Raw genomic sequence first — 22,209 nt, forward strand, 5'->3', positions numbered from 1 at the left:
GTTTGTGTGTAATTTTCCAGGACCCATATTAATTGTTGGCTGGTAGAAATTTCTCTTGTTAGGGTATCCTTTCCGAACAGCTTGTTTTAATCAATCACGTACAGTTCCGGGTTGATGTCAGCCCTAAAACTGACAACCCCGTGATTTAGTTTTACCTGAATTCCAGGCTTCCAGTATTAAATGTGTTTGCTAACCCAGAAGGCATCCCTCCTCATTATTTCGCACCAGTCAATTCTCAGTGATTCATGGACTAATTATTCAGCCATTGCATTTGCTACCCACAGGCGAACCACAGGATGTTGTTAGGACATGGGATGCCTGAGCGTTCAGGCATTTACTCCCTCAAGGCCCTGGGTCAGCCAGGGCCCCTTCCAGGAGCAGCCAAGCCTGGCCCGGGACTGCGTGCTGGGTCCTCCTGGTCTTGACCTCTGTTGTTCCAATCTTGCCATGGCAAACCTGATGCTGCTCTTTTATTCCTCTCACCTGGCTTCATGCTAACTATTTTTGTTCTAAATCATAAATTCTTGTATTCCAAACTTAGGAGCTCTGAGATCAGGAGAGGCCTCAACATTTTTGGAAGAAAAATGCAAAACAGGGTTTATAACAATTATGACACACCTTAAACATGTGTAATTTTTTTTTTTTTTTGGCTTTTTAGGGCTGCACCTGCAGCATGTGGAGGTTCCCAGGCTAGGGGTTGAATCGGAGCTACAGCTGCCAGCCTACACCACAGCTACCGCAGTGCAGGATCCGAGCCATGTCTGTGACCTACATCACAGCTCATGGCAACACCAGATTCTTCACCCACTGAGCGAGGCCAGGGATCGAACCCACAACCTCATGGTTCCGAGTTGGATTTGTTTCCACTGAGCCACGACGGGAACTCCAATAATGTATTTTTAAACAGCAAAAATATAAAGTAGCTTAACTGAGCTAGTCACCAGATACTGACAAGATTTATAGAAGTGATTAAATTCGTAGTACATCCTAAAGAGTGTGGGCCAGAAGTGGGACACAAGCATGAAGCTGTATGAGGAGGGAGAGCTGCTGCTTTCAATGCTGTGAGCGGATCTCTGTGACTATATATTAATGTATAAACCCTCCTTTGAAAGTGATGTCAAAGGTCTAAGTTTGAGAGCTTCCATGTGTGAAAGGCCCTGTCCTTGCTCCCTGGCATAGGTGATCCCTCCACCTGCCTGCTCAAACTTAACCCTGACCTTGGTCCCTTCTTCTGATTCATGGTGACGGGCATCAGCATTGATGGCCTTCTACCATGATCCTAATTAAACTTGATAATTAGCTCTGCCAAACATGTGCAGGCTTTTCCCTCCCCACCTGCCTCACCTCTGTTATCTGTAAACATAGTAAAAGGAAGTAAATTGAAGGGTGACCATTTTGGCCTTATTTGCTACTCTGGGAAGAAGAGAGCCATGTTGGATAGGAGTGATTATTATGGGTTTGGAGATTTCCTGAGGATTTCACAGATTGTGTGTATCCTAGGCCTTCTGTCCCAAGATTGGTCAAGCACACATGTGCTACTCGGCCACTTCTTTGCATCTTGCACATTCTAATGGTTTTATACTTGTCTGGACTCAGCATTTTCTATTCTTGTCCCAAAAGGAAGGGTTTCTTCTCCGTGCCAGTATTTTGACGATTAAGAGGATTTGGTAGGGACACCCCATGCCCAGTTCCCCTCTCTTGTTTTTCATATCAGAAAACACCAGTCTCACTCTCTGAATGAGGGGTCCTCTACTCCCACATTCAAGTTCACTCACTTAGAATTGTGCTCTGTTTGCAGGGAAAAGAGAACAGGTCTTGGATACCACATGATGAGCTGGCTCTGGTGGTTCTGAACTGCCACAGATGGGATATCGGCCTTAGGTTGAAAAAAAAAAAAAGGATTAAGCAGAGCCCTATTTATCACCCTCCTGAGTCAACTACTTACCAGATCCCCACAAAGACAGCAGTCATCAGTTAAATAAATGAGCCATTAAGTTGAGAACAGATGTGTGAAAACAGTCACCTCTCCTGATTTATTGACCCTTGGTAGACATTAGTTTGGTAATGGACTTTGTGTGTCACAAACAGCTTGTCCCACAGCTTAGTTACCTTTAAGTTACCTCCCGCTCCACCTTCCATCAGAGTATTTTTTTTATTGAAGTATATTTGATTTATAGTATTGTGTTAGTTTCAGGTGTACAGCAAAGTGATTCAGTTATATGTATACGTGTGTTCATATATATATATTCTTTTTTTAAATTCTTTTCCATTATAGGTTATTACGAGATATTGAATATAGCTCCCTCACTATACAGTAAATCTTGGTTATTTATCTGTTTTATATATAGTGGTGTGCATCTATAAATCCCATACTCCTGATTCATCCTTCCCACTTCCCCTTTGGTAACCATAAATTTCTTGTCTGTCTGTGAGTCTGTTGCTGTTTTGTAAATAAGTTCATTGGTACTGTTTAGATTCACCTGTGAGTGATATCATATCATATTTGTCTTTCTCTGTCTGACTTGGTCTGATTACCATTTATTTAATATGGTAATCTCTCAGTCCCTCCATGTTACTGCAAATGGCATTATTTCATTGTTTTTTTATGGCATTGTTTCATTTTTATTCCATTGTACATATGTGTGTGTGTGTGTGTGTGTGTGTGTGTACACCATGTCTTCTTTTATCTATTCACCTGTTGATGGAAACTTGGGTTGCGTCTATGTCTTGGCTGTTGTAAATAGTGCTGCTGTGAACACTGGGGTGCATGTGCCTTTTCAAATTTGAACTTGCGTCTTTTCCCTGTAGATGCCCAGGAGTGGGGTTGCTGGATCACATAAAAATATTTAATGATCTTTGAGATGGACCCTCGTTGTCCACTGGGCTTTTCATTAATATTAATGTGGGGCAGTTCTTTCTGCAAGAAGGTTCATGATATAAATTAACTCTCACGGCCCCTCTTAGTACTTTTTGGTTGGTAGTGCAAAGTGAAGATTATCAGAGATGCGAAAGATACTTTAATGTTCAACAACCATTAAAACTGCTGCTTATGTACACTGAGTGAAACCAGGCTGCTTTTCTGTTTTATTTTGTTTGCATCTTATTTTTGATACCTTTAGAAAGGTATCAGAAGTTCATTTGTTATTCTGCATGTCCAGGTAGAAAACTCCCTTGGAGGTATGGACAAGCTAATGGAGGGTCCATGGAATGGTTATCCTGGATATAAAGCAAAAACAGCAATGAAGTCAGGGAGCAGATCCAGTGACTTGTATCTAAGTCCTAGTCACAGGGGCCAAGCATCACCAAGAGTGGTGGTTCTCAAGGGTTGGCCCATGTTTAGGCTGTGACTGCCTTCAGTAAATAAATAGAAAAGAAACAAATTGTCTTTGCTTATCAAGTGGAAGGACGAAGGGGAGGAGGAGAGGGTCAGGGAGAGAAGAAAGATGGTAGTGATTGTAGTCGGTGTGGAAATAGTTGTTGTAATAGTTGGCAGCAGTGGAGGAGGGTGGAGTGGATTTCTTTATTGTGAGGGAACCAGAGCATATCATGGAATTTAAAGGCGTGAAAATATCCAGGCCTCAGACCGAGCGAGACTGGAACCCGGACTGGGAAGCCGTCAGGATCACAGTCTGCACACGTTGTGTTTACCCCTTGAACTTAGCTGTCCAAGTGCTTTATCCACATGGCAGGAAATGACACTACAGTCCCCAGTCATCCTAGCTCCTGCTGTCCTTGGAACAGCCCAGAATGAAGTTCCAAATTTCCCTAAGAGAGAATCAGATTGGTCCTATTCGAACGCAGTTTAATGAGTTCCAGTCAGCTGGCCGGAAGACATGAAGTATGAAACCAGTTGCCAGGAACCCACCCCCACAGTTAAGTGATCATCTGAGCTGGGAAGAAACCCATAGCTTCTAGAATCTGTGCAAGATTAGTCTCTAGGTATTACCTACCTGTTTCTGGATTCTTTGTTTTTGCTGTTTTGGTTTGCATTCGAATCAATAATTTACTTGGAAAAGTTGCCAAAAGTCCACACATGACTTGTTCCTTCATTTGAAGCAGCACATTACACTCATTCTTCTTGGTTTAGGAAGAGTGTAGGGATGCCAGGTAGAAAAAGAATATGGAAGGTTTGTTTTAGCCCCTTCAAACCTAGATATAAACTAAAATGTTCAAAGAACACTGTCCTTACACCATCCCCGGGGGAAAAGTCAAAGGTCAAGAAATATATTTACTTTAAAAGGAAAAGAGATGCTTTAGGTTGTGTCTAGGAAAATAATTTTAGGTGTTTGAAGCTCTATCATAAAGATTTTTTGCTATAAGTTTCAGCAAACTTTAAAATATTGTTCTTATCAAATTACACCTCTGGCCATTTTTCCTTTTTCAGTTTTATTCGTAGCTTCTCCTGGAAAGAATGTCAGTACCCTTTGAGAGGCTGTCCCACTGCTCAGGGCCCTGGGTGCCCTCTCCCTGCTCCCAGGACCTTGTTCTAAAAACTGGAGAGAGCAAGTGGCAGGAAATCATTCTGATCCAGCATCTACCTGGGACTAGACTCATAGGCCATGCTCACATCCATTCTGTGGATTTCCCTTCTTTTGAAATAGCTTCTCTTTCCTAATGCCTGAGAGCTTTTAAATAGCCTTTGTTTTGCCCCCATTTCCCTCCAGGCTTGAAGCAAAACTGAATGCTGATGTGGTGTGTCACACCCTGGAGTTTTGTAAACAGGACCCTGGCCAACCATTGTGTCACCTCTATCCCCTTCCCAAGGTGAGTGGTTTCTCACTCTGAATGTCCGTTGATGGAAAGGTTGTAGAGGGAGGCTCAGCTTCACCTGTTCTGTGGTTTGGGGACAGTGATAGGCAAGTGTTATTTTCCATTACGTCGCCTGGAATCATATTCCCACATTTTAACTTCGATCCTTTCCACATGCTGCCGAGGAATGTCTTTGCTGTTGATTTTAGACTGTAATCTAGAGCTGGGCTGGCAGCACTAGAAAGTCTGACCAGCCAAGGAGAAACGAGGTTAAGTCCCTCTCTACCGCTTAAAAATCAAGCAGGTTACTTTTATGGAGTGACCAAGGCCTCCAGTTTGCTCAGGACTTTTCTGGTATAAGCACTGGAAGTGCCACATCCTGGAAAAACGTGGGCAGCTGGTCACCCTAGGGAAGTTTGTTCTCACCTATAAAATGGAATTAATAAAATACCTCCCTCATAGACTGGTTGGGGGAAGAAGGTGAACCATACGTATAATATGCTTAGCACAATACCTGCTGCATAAATAAGTAGTAGTAAAAATGGTAGCTAATATAATTCTTACCAATAACATTATTATTCAGAGGTAGGTGTTCAGAATACCCTGTGTGCATTATATCATGTTGGGCAGTTTTTAATGCAATGCAGGCAGAAACAGGCAAATGTTGACATAATTTCCTGCTCACACTCTGAACGAGAGTATATTACATCCAGTTAGGTCTCAAAATATAGATTTTCAGCAACTTTCCTTGAAAATATAATATAAAATAAATAATAAAACTCGAAGCTCCCTTTCCCAGAACTGTAGTTTTTCTGTATGTAACACAACAGGTTTTTGTTTCATTTGTAATTTTTTTTTAAAATTCTCATTGAAATAAAGTCAGTGTAACACTTTTTGGCATAACCAGTGAACACGATGTTTCTGACTGGCAGGGTTGAATATCCTGAGCCTGTTTCTTTGAGCAGGAAGAAAGAGATGCACAGGTGCCAATGAAATGTCCCTTAATTCTACCCTGAGAAGCTATGGGCTTCACTGGTTTCTAGAAGAGTTCGTTTCAGTTTTAAAAACGTTTTCTCCATACTTTCAAATAGCATATGAATTTAGCATTATCATATTCACTGTTTGACAGTGTACGGAAGAAACATGACTCTTAAGTACAAAGTCAGGTGAGAGGGGTTTTTGTGGTTTCCTGAAATAGCATCATTTTATATATTTTCACACTCACAGCTATACTTAGTCCCAAAATGTTCAACTTTAAACCATGCCGTTTAAAATGACATTCTTTACTTTTCTCCTCTGTGGAGTTTATCCTCGAAATAGCCCTTCCCTGTCCTCCCCTCCCCCCCTGCTTCTCACTTCCTGACTGGGGAAGATTTCCACCCTCCTTCCTGCCGGGAGGGAGCCAGAGGACCTCATCTCAGGAGGGTTCAGCGTCCACCTAGCTGGGCCTGCTCCCAGGTCAGCTCCCTTCACCCTCCTCCTCAAGTCCCCAAGGCCAACCGCCCTCTCTCCAGATGCCCCAGAAAAGGGGCAGTTGGCTGCAGGTGTGGACGCCTTCACCCCTTCTGCCTCTAAGACCTCCTTGAACAACAGTAACGGATGTCTTCAGAGCCTTCCCCATGCTTACGCTTCATCTTTAGTCCCCCAAATAGCCCTGGTGTGGAGGTGCCATTACTACCTTTTTTTAAAGACTGAGGAAAATGAGCGTTAAAAAGGTCACAGAACTTGCTGAAACTCACCCCCTTGGGAGAGACCAGAACTGGGATTCACAACACTGTTCTTGGTTCAGAGTCATTTATTGGTCTCTTAACCCTTGTGTCAGTGTTTCTGGAAACGCCCTCAGCATGTGCCCCTTCACAGCAATCAGCTGAAATCCCCCTGCCTGAAATAACCAATATTAATACTAAAGATCTAATTTGTATTAAAATAGTGGACGTTGTAAGTTTTAAGTGAGTTATCCTTATGTTAATTTATTTGAGATTATTCTTATATTAATTTTTTATATATATAATGCTGTATATACTTTTTAATCCTGCTTTTCCCCTTTCACATTATATTTTGCAATTTTTTATTTTTATTTATTTTTTTATTACTCAGATGAATTTATCACACCTGTAGTTGTATAATGATCATCACAATCCAGTTTCACAGGGTTTCCATCCCACAGCCCAGGCACATCCCCCACCCCCAAACTGTCTCCTCCAGAGACCATAAGTTTTTCAATGTCTGTGAGTCAGCATCTGTTCTGCAAAGAAGTTCAGTCTGTCCTTTTTTCAGATTCCACATGTCAGTGCAAGCATTTGATGTTGGTGTCTCATTGTATGGCTGACTTCACTTCGCATGATAATTTCTAGGTCCATCCATGTTGCTAAAAATGCTGGTATTTCATTCCTTTTAATGGCTGAGTACTATTCCATTGTGTATATGGACCACATCTTCTGGATCCACTCCTCTGTTCATGGACATTTAGCTTGTTTCCACATCTTGGCTATTGCAAAGAGTGCTGCAGTGAACATCGGAGTACATGTGTCTTTACGAGTCATGGTTTTCTCTGGATAGATGCCCAGGAGTGGGATTGCTGGATCAGACAGTAGTTCTATTTTTAGTTTTCTGAGGCATCTCCGTCCTGTTTTCCACAGTGGTTGCACCAATTTACGATCCCACCAACAGTGTACTAGGGTTGCTTTTTCTCCACACCCTCGCCAGCACTTATTGTTTGTAGACTTTTGGATGATGGCCATCCTGGCGGGTGTTAGGTGATACCTCCTAGTGGTTTTGATTTTCATTTCTCTAATAATGAGTGATGTTGAACATCTTTTCCTGTGTTTTTTGGCCATCCATATGTCTTCTTTGGAGAACTGTCTGTTTAGATCTTCTGCCCATTTGTCGATGGGGTTGTTTGTTTTTTTGGTATTGAGCTACAGAAGGTGTTTATTGCAGTTTTTTAAATGATACAAACCAGACCTTCATTTCATTCCCATGGCACACAAATCACACCTATAAAGCAGGTGCGAATTAGTAAAGATACAGACAGAATTTCCAGGCTGCCTGAAGCCTCCCGGTGACCCCCCCCCCCCCCCGCCCCAGTCAATAACCGCCGCCCCCACAATGCAGCCGCTATTCTGAAATCCACCACCACAGATTGGTTCATTTATATAAAGTTCTGTTCTTTCATATCATATACATGTAATAACACAGTCTGTTCTTCTTAGTGTCTGGTTTCTTTTGTCCATGAGATTCATCCGTGTTTTGGCAAGCGATGGTATCATTGCATGAAGTTGTCACATAATCATCTGTTGATATGACTCCTGCTGTGGCTTCCCAGCTAGTCCAACCAAATCCACTCCTACCCTCTGTCCAATGAATTTGCAACACAGATGCCAGAAATAGCTTTCTAGAAGATAAATATGGTCTTGTCATGCCACCCCCACCCCTTTGCCTGAGGGATGAGGAAGCCATCCTGACCCCTTTTACCCCCCGCTCCCCATCAAAGCTCCTGTAGGTTCTTTCTTTGAACTTGCCCATTTTAAATGGTGTTCCCACTGTGGCTCGGTGGGTTACGAACCCAACTAGTATCCATGTGGATGCGGGTTTGATCCCTGGCCTCACTCATTGGGTTAAAGACCCAGCGTTGCCACAAGCTGCAGCGTAGGTCGCAGATGTGGCTCCAGTCCGGGGTTGCTGTGACTGCAGATGCAGTTCCGATTCGACCCCTAACCTGGGAACTTCCATATGCTGCAGGTGTGGCCTTAAAAAGAAAATTAATTAATTAATTAAATATCTACGTGATTGTTTGTCTCTCCCACTAGGCTACAGCCTCCAGGAGGACAGATTCCCGTCTCCTTCTTTTCTGTACACCCAGTGTCTAGCAGAGAAATATTTGTTGAATGAGTAAATGAAATGCTGCTGGTCTCTCATTGGAATTGCTGATGGAAATTCTGATTTTCCTTACTTCCTGGCCACACTAATTTTCCCATGGAATACCTCGATCACATCCTTCCCCGGCTTATGATCGCCACGTTGCCTCCACAATTAAGTACATGTTTTCACTTGACATTTTAGGATTTTCCAAAAGCCTTCCTGGACATCTGCCATTATCCTTGCACATCCCTTGCAGTAGCCAAAAAGGAATAATTGGCTCACCCTGAGCCCACCTCAACCTTCGCACCTCTACACCTTTGTTCTTAGTCATTCCTTCCATCCAGGATACCCAGTCAACACCAAGCCCATCCTTCAAGCTCATCTCATCATCACCTTCTTTGTAAAATAGCTCCTAATCCTCACCACCAAAATTTTAACCCTCCTCTCTACCTTCAGTATAAAACATCTTTTCAAGTACTGCAATGTGCCAGTACTATTCTGAAGGCTTCGTATCTATTAATCATTTAATCTTATGCAGTAGGTCTTGTTGTTGTCCACACATCATAGACGAATGCGCAGAGATATTAAGTTTACATAGATTTCCTTATTAGAATGTCAGTACATTGGGCAGCAGGTCTGCATCTTGCCCATCTTTAAGGCCTCCATCGTGTCAAGAGCACGCTCGATATATGGATATTGTACCCGGCACTGCCCTTTCTACGCCTGATCTCATTTAGCAGTGCTCTTGGAGGGTGTGTTTATTTTACAGATGAGGAACTGAGGCTAGGAGAAGATAAAGGGGTCTGCCTGTAGGAGAAAATGTCCCAATAAAATGTAGAAAGAAGAGACCCCAGCCATGATGACTAAGCAAAGTCTAGCCAACTGCCCCAACCAGTCCTCCCCCATGCATCTGCTTCTGCATCTACTACCTTGCCTGACGTCACTCCAGTCCAACTAGTCAAGCTTGGACCCGGAAGACGTAGCCCATAAAAGCCTTGTGAAACCCTTCTTCCGGGCTCAGACTCTGGAGAGCTATCTCCTCTGAGCCCGCCAGCGTCATAAACCCGAGCTCTCCAACTCTCCGAGTGCTCGCTTGGTTTCTCGCCGGGTAAAAGAGCTGATCCACTGCAGCCGCAAAGCTGCCGGAGCTGGTACGCTACAGCCATGGGGCTGTCGCCAGAGCTGATACGCTGCAGCGCAGGGCTGCTGGGTATCTGCCGTAACATGCCTGGGTTTCACAGCTTAATAAGTGGCAAGGAGAGCCTTCAGTCCCAAGTCTGTTTGTCCTTAAAGCCGAAGTTCTTACCACTGTGCTCTAGCCTCACTGATGCCCTGGGGTATTGCTACCTTGAGTAGAATCACAGCTCCTGGGACAGATAGTTCCTCACAAGCGGGACTCTATACCTGCAATGTCGTGCTGCTGTTCATGTATTTCAGAGTCTGGCAAAATACAGTGTGATGCAAGCCATCGTCCCTGTGACATGCATGCATGGGTTGGAGGGACAAAGGGGCCTCTCTGTTGCAGGGGCTTTCAGGGGGGAGCCCCACAGTGTAGAGCCACAGGTACCTGACTTGAGTGGGGCCAAAAGTGAAAAGTGGGGCGGCATGTAGGGAACACAGTGAGGCCTGCTCATCACTTACAGCAAAGCTGAAATTCTGGCTCCTGTCTTGCCAGTCCTTTAGCCACATCTTCATGTCCTTCTCTTCATGTGCCCCCAAAATGACAAACTCCATCCAAATTGAAGCAAGAAACAATCTGCCATGTTCAGCTGGCGACAGGAGGATGGGGAAAGAAGGGGGAGCAGAGGGAAGAGGAGAACAAGACAGAGAGAAAGCAGAGAGCAGGGAGGTGAGGGGAGACGAGAGGAAAAAGAAAACTGCAGACTGTGTTGTAAAGCCCACCCAGATGGTTTTGTGTTACCTACTTTGGGGGGATTACTTATGTCATTCTGCCTCTCGTTTGCACACAAAACAAGGCACTGCCTGCCACCGGTGTGTGTCTGTGTGTGCCTGTGCAGAAACATGATTCTGGCACCACAGCTCTCCAAGTGACAACTGAATGTGGTTTCTTCCTGTGTGCCCTGTTGCTCTTTCAACCTCTCATTTTTAGATCAGAATGTCCCAGTGCATGAGCCCGGGCTGGGCCAGCTGCAGCCTAGAGCCTGCTCAGTTTTATGCTGCTCCCTCCTGGGTCCCCTAACTCTCAGGTCCCCAAGCAGACCCTGTGGCTTTGAACAGACCCCCTTCCTAACCACCCCTGAGCTGGAGGGACAGGCTGCATTTACCAGCTTCTCAGAGGCATCCTCACGGCTTACTTCACACCACTTTGATCCACATTAAAAGAGAATTATATTCAGAATGTGTGCGCTAGTGGAGCTAGATTCCCTGGGGCCTCCAACCCATTTAAACTACTGGGAAAGAGACCTGCTGCCTTAGGAAAGCAAGCCAGACTTTGCAACAGCTTTCCCCACAGTAAATCCGATTTCTGCAGGAACCAGAAGCTCTCCGATGCTGAGTGCGTGGGTGTGCGTGCGTGCATGCATGCATGTGGGATTCATGTTTCTTTGGAATCCACACTACCAGGAAGCTGACACAAATGGGTTTGGGAAGGAATAAGTTTGCACTCTTCCTATGAGAAAGTGACATGGGACAAATTTTTGTTCATCTGAGGAACACACAAGCTGACCTCAGGAATTCAGTTTTTTAAAAAAATTTGATCAGATAAAATATCTGGCATCTCTTTCAGTTGAAGCTTGAGGCAGTAGGCTTTAGGAAAAGATTATTGATGGACAGGAAATGGAACATTTTCTAAGATCCTTTAATCATTAAATTTCATTCTGTCCAGTGGACAGTGCCATTCCATCCATCATCATGATGCTCCTGTCTCTGTGAGTTCACCGTGTGCTTTCAGAGGTGTTACTGTCTATCGTCCCTGAACTCTGCTTTTTTAATAGGCTTTTCACTTTGGAATAAATTTTCAGTTTCCAAAACATTGTAAAGATACCTTAGAGAGTGACTTTCCAGCAGGGAAATTGGGAAAACACCACGTCCCTTTTCCTTTTCTCTGTTCTTTAGAACCGAGTCACTAAGTCCAGAACCACACTCGACAGGATGGGGGCTCCAAGCTCACCTCCTGGAGAAGGGAGTATCAGACTTATTTTGCAGTTGAGACTCGAGGTCTCATACTTAATGACTAGAACCTGAACTCAACCCAGGGCTTCGGACTTCAGACCTGAAGCTCCTCTGTTCAGCGCCACTGGGTTTGCATAGATTATAAAGCACGTTCAGGGTAGCCAGTTCTCATGTCAGAAAGTAAACACAGCTTTGGTTTCCATTTTAATGAAATAGAATGAAGAGCTTAATATCCAAGAATCTTGTACAAGGACCCCAACTTTCTCATTACCAGTTAAATTATAGTCACTCACAGTCAGTTATGCCCCAACAAATATTTCTTGAGCACTTTACTCTATGCCAACCTTACTACTAGGCACCCTGAGTAAGGCACCATCACAAAACTGCAGGACAGATAGGATTTCCCCATTTTATAAATAAGTCTACCGAGACCTAGAGGATCGAAGGACTTGCCTGAAGCCCTATAGCTTCTACAGAACAATTGTTTTTCTTTCTTAGCCAGCAAATATTGATATAGAATGAATTATGTAGGACGACATTCCAGCACATGAGGCAGACAGTCTCAATGCAAGTAGTGATTCTAGCAAGGGAGGCAGACTTACACACAAACTATGATGAAGAGACAAGTGTTCTAACAGAGGGTGCAAAGAGGAACAGATACCTCTGTGGAGGAGGCTGAGGCTCCTCTTGGCCTCTCCCAGGAAGGAGTGGAGGTGCCTGTCTTCAAGGTGGAGTAAGTGTCGACCCGCCTGGTGCACCAGGCGTTGCCTGCCTCAGTGCCTTGTCCTTGGACCCTGTGCCTGGAACTGTCCCAGTTCTCTGCACAGTCACTACTGCTCCTCCTCCCGATTTCTGCTGAAATGCCGCCTCCCCACACAGGCTTTTCCTGAACAACCCATCTGAAGGTCTCCTTTCTAGCTCTCATGCCACACTTCCCTTCATTCATGGCACTTGAGGACAGGGACCATGTCTTTCTTGCTCACCATCATATCTCTAGGACTGTGCAGTGCCTGGCATGAGGTAGGTGCTCCATAAGATTTGTTGAATGAAAGATAAGTTGGGAAGGGCTGTTCTGAATGTGTTTGTGCTTTATTCCCTCTCTTGTGAGGATTTATTTGGTCTCAAAGGAATAGACCAGAGAGAGTGTAAAGGGTTTAGCTTATTTTAGAATGTGAAGCCGTTTTCAGAACTGTGGGTGGAGTCCCACCCCCGGGGATCTAGTTCGGCACTTCTGGGGTGAAACTTCAGCATCTGTACTTCTACAGAGCTTCTGATGAACCTTGAAGGGTGAGAGTTGTTTACTGCAGCCTGGCCCAAGCCCAAAAGCTGCCATCAGCAAGCCTGAAAGTATTGTCTCTCCTCCTGCTTCTGGCCTTTTCTTTGTCATCTGGTGACTTCCCAGACACGCAAAGACTGCTGTCTCCACTTACCCCCAGCATCATCCTTGACGTCTGGATTTCTGCCCCTTTTCTGATGGATTCATTAACAGACTCTGTTACTGGGTCTCTAGTCTCCAGTCCCCCAGGCATAAGGCCTCTTAGAAATGCTGAGGAAACTGGAGGTTTTAGAAACAATCTATTTAGCATTCACTCCTTTTGTATGGGTTTTCCTCCTAACAGTATGCTAATTGGGCAAAACTGCATTGCTGTTATCAATACCCACAGAAGAAAATGAGGTTACCTATTAACCTGTGCAGACCTCTCCCATTCCCAAAATTAAATGTAAAAAATAAGCCTCCTAGGACCCCCATTCCTCTCCAGCAACAACCACATTTCTCTCCAGCCTCTAATAGAGGAGGTTCAGCATGGGGGTTCTACGTACAGATCTTAAAGCCAGACCACCTGGGCTCAAAGCTTGGCTGCACGTCTTACTATCTGTCTCTCCTTAAGCAAGTCGCTCAATCACTCTGGGCCTCAGTTTCCTCACCTATAAAATGGAGATAATACTAAGACATCATAGGGTTGTTATGATTATTTAACCATTCAGTATATATCTCTATGCGTATGTATATGCATACTTAATAGGAGTGTGTGTGTGTGTGCACACGCGCGCGCGCGAACACACACACACTCACACACGCACGCCTGCTATGTGTGGTAGGGGAGGCAGGGTTTTGAGTTTTAGGACAGTGCTTTGCTTGTACTAAGTACTAAAAAGCATTAGCGCACAGCAGCATCCAGCTACCTTTTTAAAAGCCAGGAGCTCTTCTTCACTTCCCATTGCTTCACCTCTCATTGCTTCTTCCCTGCAGTCTGGCCTCTAGCCCCATCGCTCTGGTGAAACACTGCTCCATGAGGGTACCAGTGAGCTCCTCAATGTCAAATCCAAAAACACTGTTACCCATTGTCTGCTGTGTTGGACCCTGCTTGCCCCTCCCTTCCTGAAACATCTCTGCCCTTTCCTGGCCCTCTCACACTACTCTGTCTCTTTGAGAGCTACCCTTCCCTTCCTAAGCCCCAGGACCCACACAGCTGGAGTTCCTCTTCCTCTGGGCTTTCTCCTGACAGCCTGGCGACTAAGTGTAGAGATTCTCATGCCAGCCTACAGGGGCAAATGATCTTGACTCTATCACGTGCTTGCTGAGTGATTTGAGTCATGTCACCTAACTTTCCTGTGCCTCCGTTTCTTCATCTGTTAAACGGGGAGTGTAGGAGAACCTACCTCCAAGGGCTGATGTGAGGACCACATAAATTAATAGAAGTAAAAATTCTTAGAATGGCGACTGATCATCATAAACCCACAAAATGTTGGCTTTTGTTATTAAGCCTTACAAACAAAGCTCAAAACGCTCCTCAGAGCTTCAGCCAGAGGTTACAGCTTCCAGGAGAAATCTTCATCTGTAGGTCCCAAAGGCACCTTGAACATTACATGTCAGAAACTGGACTACTGTCTTTCCCCACATCAGCTGTCTCTCCTTCATTCCATATCTTAGTTCTGAAACCACCATTCACTCACCTAAATGGTTCTTTCTAGTCCGCCCCTTCTCATCCCCGATTCCATCTGCCTCATTCAGGGACTTATCCTTTCTAAGGTGAAGTCCCGCAGCAACTCTGTATCTGATATCTCTACCTCCGGCCTTGAAACCCTCCACTCCAGGCACCCAAAGGATGTTTCCAAAATGCACATCTGACCATGCTCCCTTTCCTGCTTAAATCCCTCAAAGCCATCCATCAAGGTGAGGACAAAATCTGAGTTCCATCAGCTAGCCTGTCCCTACCTCCCCAGCCTTGTTGTTGGAAGAGCTGCTTCATCCACTTCTCTCCAGCAGCTCAGTACTTCTTATCATTCTGGTCACATCCTGCTGGTCTCACCTGCCAGCCTTGCTCTGTTTCCCCTTACACCTGCAATACCCTTTCCCTGAGTCATCTTGTAAGATACAGCTCAGTTGTCACCTTTTCCAAGAAACCATCCCACACCTATGCTCCCATTCCAGTGAGGATGAGACTCCCTTCCTCATTGTCTCCACAGTTCCATGTCCTAACAGTTCCACATTGCATGTTCCATATTGTATTTTACTCATTAGTTTAAGTCTCTCTCTCTTTGAGATTGACCACTGGACTATGCATTATTAGTCTGGAAATATACCTGAGCCAGCTCTCTATCCCCACTGCCTGTTATGGGTGCAGGCAGCTGGCATGCTACAAGTGCCCAATAGATGTGTGCTGAATGGATGGGCTTACATTTGAACCCAGTTCTTTCTGTAAACTCTGAGGGTAGTACCTTCAAAATGCTCCTTATCTCTACACTGCTTCCCAATACTTGCTGGTGTCTGTACTTCCACTGTGTTTTCTTCTGTATCTTTTTAACAGAGTCAACCTAAGCCTTAAGATGTCTTGGTCCATTTATCTAGACTTGGGCTTTTCCTGCTACAATCTTCCAGATGACTCATCGTGGACATTCATTCATTCTGTCCTTTCCAGTCTTCCTTTCTGACCAAAGGCATAGTTTTCTCCCAGAAATGCATCTCTGAGTTGTTGCCCTATTGTGACAGCCTAGACTTCATTATAATTCATTCAAGCCCCCAACTTGAATGAATTTTGGAGGCATGTTCTCAGAGGCTACCAAGTTCTTGGACTCAAGTAGATGTTCAATAAGTGGTGGGTTTTTTTTTTTTTTCTTTTTAAAGGAATCAGTGAATGAGCAGTAAGATCAAATTGGCAAGAGGGTTGGAATTTAGAGTCTCCTCTATTTAAAATCAAAATGTTCTCTGTAACAAGCAATTAGTCCTTTGTTCTTATTCAAGAAAAGTAATATCTGATCCGGAGCTTCATTTTGTTCAACGTGGTGTGTGTGCGTGTGCATATGTGTTTTGTGTTTGGGTAAATTTCTTTAATCCATTTGTGTGTTATGACTTGGCTTTTTTGTGGCAGGTGCGTGCAAAATAAAAATGAATTAACCGTTCTCAGTTTAGCAGAATCTCTGTGTCAAACAAGGAAAGGAAATTACTTGCTCTGTCATTATCATTACATTAGAGTCTCCAAGGCTACTGTTATGGACAACTCTATCAAAACAGTAGCTCAAAACCTGAACTAAATTAAAAAAAATTGTTTGTTTCCTCATTTGGTTGTCTGGTCAACCTCCCCAACTTATACTTGCTCTTCCTCCATTCTCCACCCTAACTCTGTGTAGCACTGAGTATTTTCTCTTACATCCAAGCCTAGCAGAAAACCAACTATTAAAAAAGAAAGAAGCCATTTGCATGATCATCAGATATGTAAGTTAAGGAACGTTCCTTCTTGAGCTATGGCTGCTCTTCACTTTGACTTGGCAAATCATTAGAAAATCAAATGTTATTTTTGAAGGAAACATACAACCAAGAGAAAATAGCCTACATCTTTGGAAGATTTTTTTGTGTACATTTTTAATCCAGAAGACTTAATAAAGTTTTCCAAACCATCTCATTTAATAAACTCATGGCTGTGCCTGGAAGACAACCACATCTTTGATAACTGAGGCCAGAAATGGTGCTAGGGTCAAAAGTGTCTTATCAGAAACTGATAGGCTTTTAAAGCATAGACAGTCATTCTCTTATTCTCATGCTATGTATTTACTAAGCCCCTTTGTATAATAGGTACACATCAGGGCCGAAAAGTAAAAGGCAATTGACAAATACAATTTGAATGGCAATAACACACCAAAAGCTGGACTCTAAGTACTTATACATCATCTAAAATCCTCCCACGCAATTGCAAGTTTATTCCATTATCCCAATTTTACAGATGAGAAATCAAAATTCAAGTAAATTGTTGGTTATGGGGTTGTTTACTTGACAACGTTTCTAAAGTTCCTCTTTAAACATCTCAGGAAATTATGAGCAATGAGATAAATTACAGGGGAATATAGCTGTCTAGATGCAGAAAACTCAGCTTAAAAGCTTAAAATGGAACAGATATGGTGTCTAAAAATAGACCCAAATGCATTTGAGATTCTTGTTTTTGATAAAAAAAAATATATAGCATTTCAAATCAGTGGCAAAACACTGACTTGCTCAGTAAATGTGTGGAATTAAAGACTAGCCATTTCAGAATAAAATTTAAGCTAGATGCTTATCTACTCCTTACGAAATTAAATTCCAAATGAATTAAAGGTTGAATCATAAAAATGGAACCATAAAAGGAGGAAAAAAAGAAGAATTTTATTTTTAATTTATGATCCAAAAGTCACAAAGGGAACTATGAATACATCTGACTAGTGAAAACGCTACCATACACAAGGTCAAAAGACAACTGGCAAACTGAGAAAATGTTTTCATGATATGCCACACTGTGAATTATTTTCTCCATGATTCAAAAAGCTCTTATAAAATTTTAAAAAAAAGCAAAGGCCACCAAAAAATTCAGTTTACAGAAAAAGAAGATCAAAGGGCCAAAAATGTAGGGGGAGATGCTGATATTTTTCTCCATAATTAAAAAAGTGAAAATTAAAAGAGATTCCATCCACTTCTTATGTATTTTGCCTCCACAAAATTCTTTGAAGGTCATTAGACAAGAAATTATCGCAGAAACAGAAAGGCTTTAAATATCAGAGGCAACTAAATTAAATTGCTCCCTGAAGATTTGAAGGTTTAAAACTCTAACAGAATAGAGAACAGCATTTAACACCGTACTTGGATGCATAATCGACTGTTCACTCATTTCTCCCAGCATTTCAAAGAGTTTGACAGACATTCCAAACTGTACTTTGGTATAAGCTCATATTTGGAATCTTGGAGAATTTATCTACTTGGACTTGTTTGAAGTCTTATTTGGGGGTCATTAACCTCATAAAGATCTCAAGAATCTTCAGTGAGTAACACTAATAATGCAAATTTAAGTTTTACCCTTGACTTCTGATAAGTAGAAGAAATCAGATGATTCCAAGGAAGGTACTCAGATAGTACTCAAATTTGGAAATATTTCTTGCCTGCTTTTGAAAAGTTAAAGAAGAATGACAACTATTTCTCTCTTAAGAATATCCTTAGAATTCCCGTTGTGGCTCAGCGGAAAATGAATCCAGCTAGGAACTATGAGGTTACAGGTTTGATCCCTGGCCTCGCTCAGTGGGTTAAAGATCCAGTGTTGCCATGAGCTGTGGTGTAGGTTGCAGACGTGGCTCAGATCTGGCGTTGCTGTGGCTATGGCGTAGGCCAGCAGCTGCAGCTTCGATTAGACCCCTAGCCTGGAAACCTCCGTATGCTGAGTGTGGCTCTAAAAAGACCAAAAAAAAAAAAAATCCTTTATTCTATATGTACACTGTGGTATATGGAATGATTGGCCAACAGAGACCTGCTATATAGCACAGAGAACTCGATCCAATATTCTTTCATAATCTACATGGGAAAAGAATCTGAAAAAGAATGGATGTGGGTACATGTATAACTGAATCACTTTGTTGTACTGCAGAAATTATCACAACCTTATGTTTGTAAATCAATACTACTTCAATAAAACTTCAAAAAGAAAAAAAGAATAAGCTTTCTTTCCTTAGCAAAGCTAGTAACCCTAGGGAATTTGAAAAGTTCTAAAAGTTGCTTTGAATTTTAAAGTTTTAGTTGTTGGTCTCTTGACTTCCATGCTTGGCCCTCATCTTCACCTAATTAATCACCCACATCAAAGCTCAGATCAGAAGTCATGTCTTCTAAGACATTTCCCCTGATGCCCCAAGTGAAGTTGGGTCCCCTAGGATTCCTCTCTTTTCATGGCACTCCATGCTTCTAGAACTGATCACAATTGCAGTTAAACAATTGTGCAAGAAGATAAATAACCATAAAATTATTATTTAATGTCTTCCCCTCCTGCTCCATGAAAGCAGATAATCTGGCTGATTTATTTTGCAAATGCATGCTGTTGCCTGTAACTTCCCCAGAGCCCAGCACAGTTAACTGTATGTATATATTTTTTGGGCACACCTGCAGCCTGCAGAAGTTCCCATGCCAGGGATCGAACCCACGCCACAGTAGCAACCACAGCAGTGAAAATACAGGATCCTTGACCCACCAAGCCATTAAGGAACTCCTGCATGGTTTTGTTTTTTTGCTTTTTTTAAGCTTTTTTTTTTTTTTGGTCTTTTTGTTGTTGTTGTTGTTGCTATTTCTTGGGCCGCTCCCGCGGCATATGGAGGTTCCCAGGCTAGGGGTCTAATCGGAGCTGCAGCCACCGGCCTACGCCAGAGCCACAGCAACGCGGGATCCGAGCCTCGTCTGCAACCTACACCACAGCTCACGGCAACGCCAGATCGTCAACCCACTGAGCAAGGGCGGGGACCGAACCCGCAACCTCATGGTTCCTAGTCGGATTCATTAACCACTGCGCCACGACGGGAACTCCTGTTTTTTTGCTTTTTGTTTTTTGGTTTTTGTTTTGTCTTTTTAGGGCTGCACTCGCAGCATGTGGAGGTTCCCAGGCTAGGGGTCAAATCGGAGCTATAGCTGCCAGCCTACACCACAGCCACAGAAACATGGGATCCGAGCCATGTCTGCAACCTACACTACAGCTCACAGCAACACTGGATCCTTAACCCACTGAGCAAGCCAGGGATCAAACTTGTGTCCTCGCGGATGCTAGTCAGATTTGTTTCTGCTGAGCCACGATGGGAACTCCACTCCTGCATGTATTAAATGCTCATTAACTTGTTGAATGAACAGGGCAGTATCATAATAATGGCCTCCCGTAAAGAGAGCCACATCCTAATCTCAGAATCTGTGAATGTTACCTTACATGGCAGAAAAGACTTGGCAAGTGTGATTAAGTAAAGGATCTATGCACGGAGAGGTTATCCTCGGTTACCTGGATGAGCCCAGTGTAATCGCAAGGGTCCCTATAAGAGAGAGACAGGAGGATCAGCATGGAGAAAATGTGACAACATTGTGACGCATTGGTCAGAGGATGAGGCCATCAGCCAAGGAATATGTGCAAGCTGCTAGAAACCAAAAAGGCAAGAAACAGATTTCTCCCCTGGAAACTATAGAACGAACCAGCCCCACTGACATGTGCTTTTAGCCTCCTCAGACTCATTTCAGGCTTCTGGCCTCCAGAGCTATCACAGTATAAATTTGTGTTGTTTTAAGCTGCTAAATTTGTGGTAATTTGGTGTCTCAATAGTAGGAAAGTAATACAAGTAAATTGATTAATTGTGTAGCCTTCAGCAAAACTCTTCTGGAAGCCTGAATGCAAATAGAATAATGGTGAAAAGTTAGAAGTGTAAGTTACAAAGCAGTCACCTAAGACAACCCAGTGACTGAACCACACCCACTCTCTGACAAACCCAATCATTTGCCAGAAATCACGTGTGTAAAGAATAGGACAACATCCAATAATAAGAAAAGCCTATGAAGTCTAGCCCTGGAGAACTTGTGCACGTGCCCAGATATTAGAGAAGAAACTGTCAAAATGAAACGGAAGTGTTTATTGTGAAGCTTTGGACAATTCAGTGAAACAGTACTGGGTTGTGGATTTCTCATCTATGAGGACTGCTCACTCCTTGGAGTTCCCAGCGTAGTGTCCGTGAGGATGCAGGTTTGATACCTTGGCCTCGCTTAGTGGGTTAAGGATCCGGCATTGCCATAAGCTGCAGCACAGGTCACAGATGCTCTCACATCCAGGGTGGCTGTGGTATAGGCCAGCAGCTCCAGCTCCTATTCGACCTCTAGCCTGGGAACTTCCTTATACCACAGGCATGGCCATAAAAGAATAAAAGGAAAAAATCATTCATTCCTATCTTGCTGAGTATAAAGTATATACAATGTCTGGTAGAGAACGTCAGGCGTAGAAAAACCTCAATAAGTATGTAGTGATGGTGGTGGTGTAATAAAGTCAATGAATAATAATGTCAGGAAAAGTTGTGGGAGTGGAATATTGCTGTTTAAAATAAAACTTTTGAGTTCCCATTGTGGCTTAGAAGGTTAAGTATCCAACATGGTGTTGGTAGGGATGTGGATTCAGTCCTTGGCCTCGATCACTGGGTTAAGGATCCAGCATTGCCACAAGCTGCAGTGTAGGTTGCAGACGCAGCTCAGATCCCGCATTGCTGTGGCTGTGGTGTAGGCCTGCAACTGCAGCTCCAACTTGACCCCTAGCCCGGAAACTTCCATATGCTCTAGGTATGGCCCTAAAAATAAATGACGATAATAAAATAATACTTTTTTAGAGTTCCCTGGTAGCCTGTAGCCATTAAGAATTGCCACGGCTGTGGCTCAGTTTCAATCCCTGGCCCAGAAACTTATGCATGCTACGGTGCAGCCAAAAAAATAAATAAATAAAATAAAGACTTTATTTCTCAAAATACTTCCTGGAGAAAAGGATAGAGAGAATATGACTAAATGTGTCGATAACGCAAATAGCTCTACAATGTGGAACTGGCCTAGGAAAAGAAAAGGAGGAAATTTAGCTAATGGTAAAATATGTATGAAGAAAAGATTTTTAGTGATCTAAGGGGGTGCATTCAAAAGGGGTGGCGTTTTTCTGTTACTTGTATAGTTCTTTGTTTTTCTTTTTTCTTTTTTTCTTCTTTTTTTCTTTTTGGTCCCTGGAAGAAGACACTGACATGAGCGGACTTCATTTTTTCCCACATATCTTAAAGTCATAAATCTGGGACATGTCAGAACATGAAAATCAAATTGGGCTTTGGTAGAGCTAAATCCTACATGTTGGAAAATAGACACTGTAGATTATAGTAGAATGTAGACAGATAACATAATAAACCAGCAAATTCCACCCAATGGCCAGACATGCCACTATTTGATTAAAAACTTAGGTGAGCAAAGCCTCTATGGGTATATGCTACTGTGTGCTCTGACGATCGAGCAAAGAATTGGCCTCGCCTTTTTAGTAGACTGCTAGGGAGTCATGCCATATTGTCCTTGGAATTTTCCAAGCCCTTGAGTAAAGAAATCCGATATACATATCCATGGTTCTTTGGGCTCTAAGCCCCCAAGCTGAGGGCTTATATGGCTGAGAGCCTGTGTGGTGGCTTCCCCTGCAATTCACTCAT

General features: G+C 43.2%; 1 protein-coding gene across 6 annotated transcripts in view; it reads left to right on the top strand.

Annotated features, from left to right (window-relative positions):
* AOAH (acyloxyacyl hydrolase) overlaps positions 1-22,209 on the top strand; it is a 180,790-nt gene that overhangs the window by 42,128 nt on the left and 116,453 nt on the right. For all 6 annotated transcript variants that reach the window (XM_047763046.1, XM_047763049.1, XM_047763047.1 and 3 more), the window contains one exon: positions 4,665-4,764. In XM_047763046.1, coding sequence (XP_047619002.1) covers positions 4,665-4,764 — 100 coding nt within the window. The remainder of the gene's footprint in view (positions 1-4,664; positions 4,765-22,209) is intronic.

Source organism: Phacochoerus africanus, chromosome 16 (assembly GCF_016906955.1).
Source record: "Phacochoerus africanus isolate WHEZ1 chromosome 16, ROS_Pafr_v1, whole genome shotgun sequence".
NCBI lineage: Eukaryota > Metazoa > Chordata > Mammalia > Artiodactyla > Suidae > Phacochoerus > Phacochoerus africanus.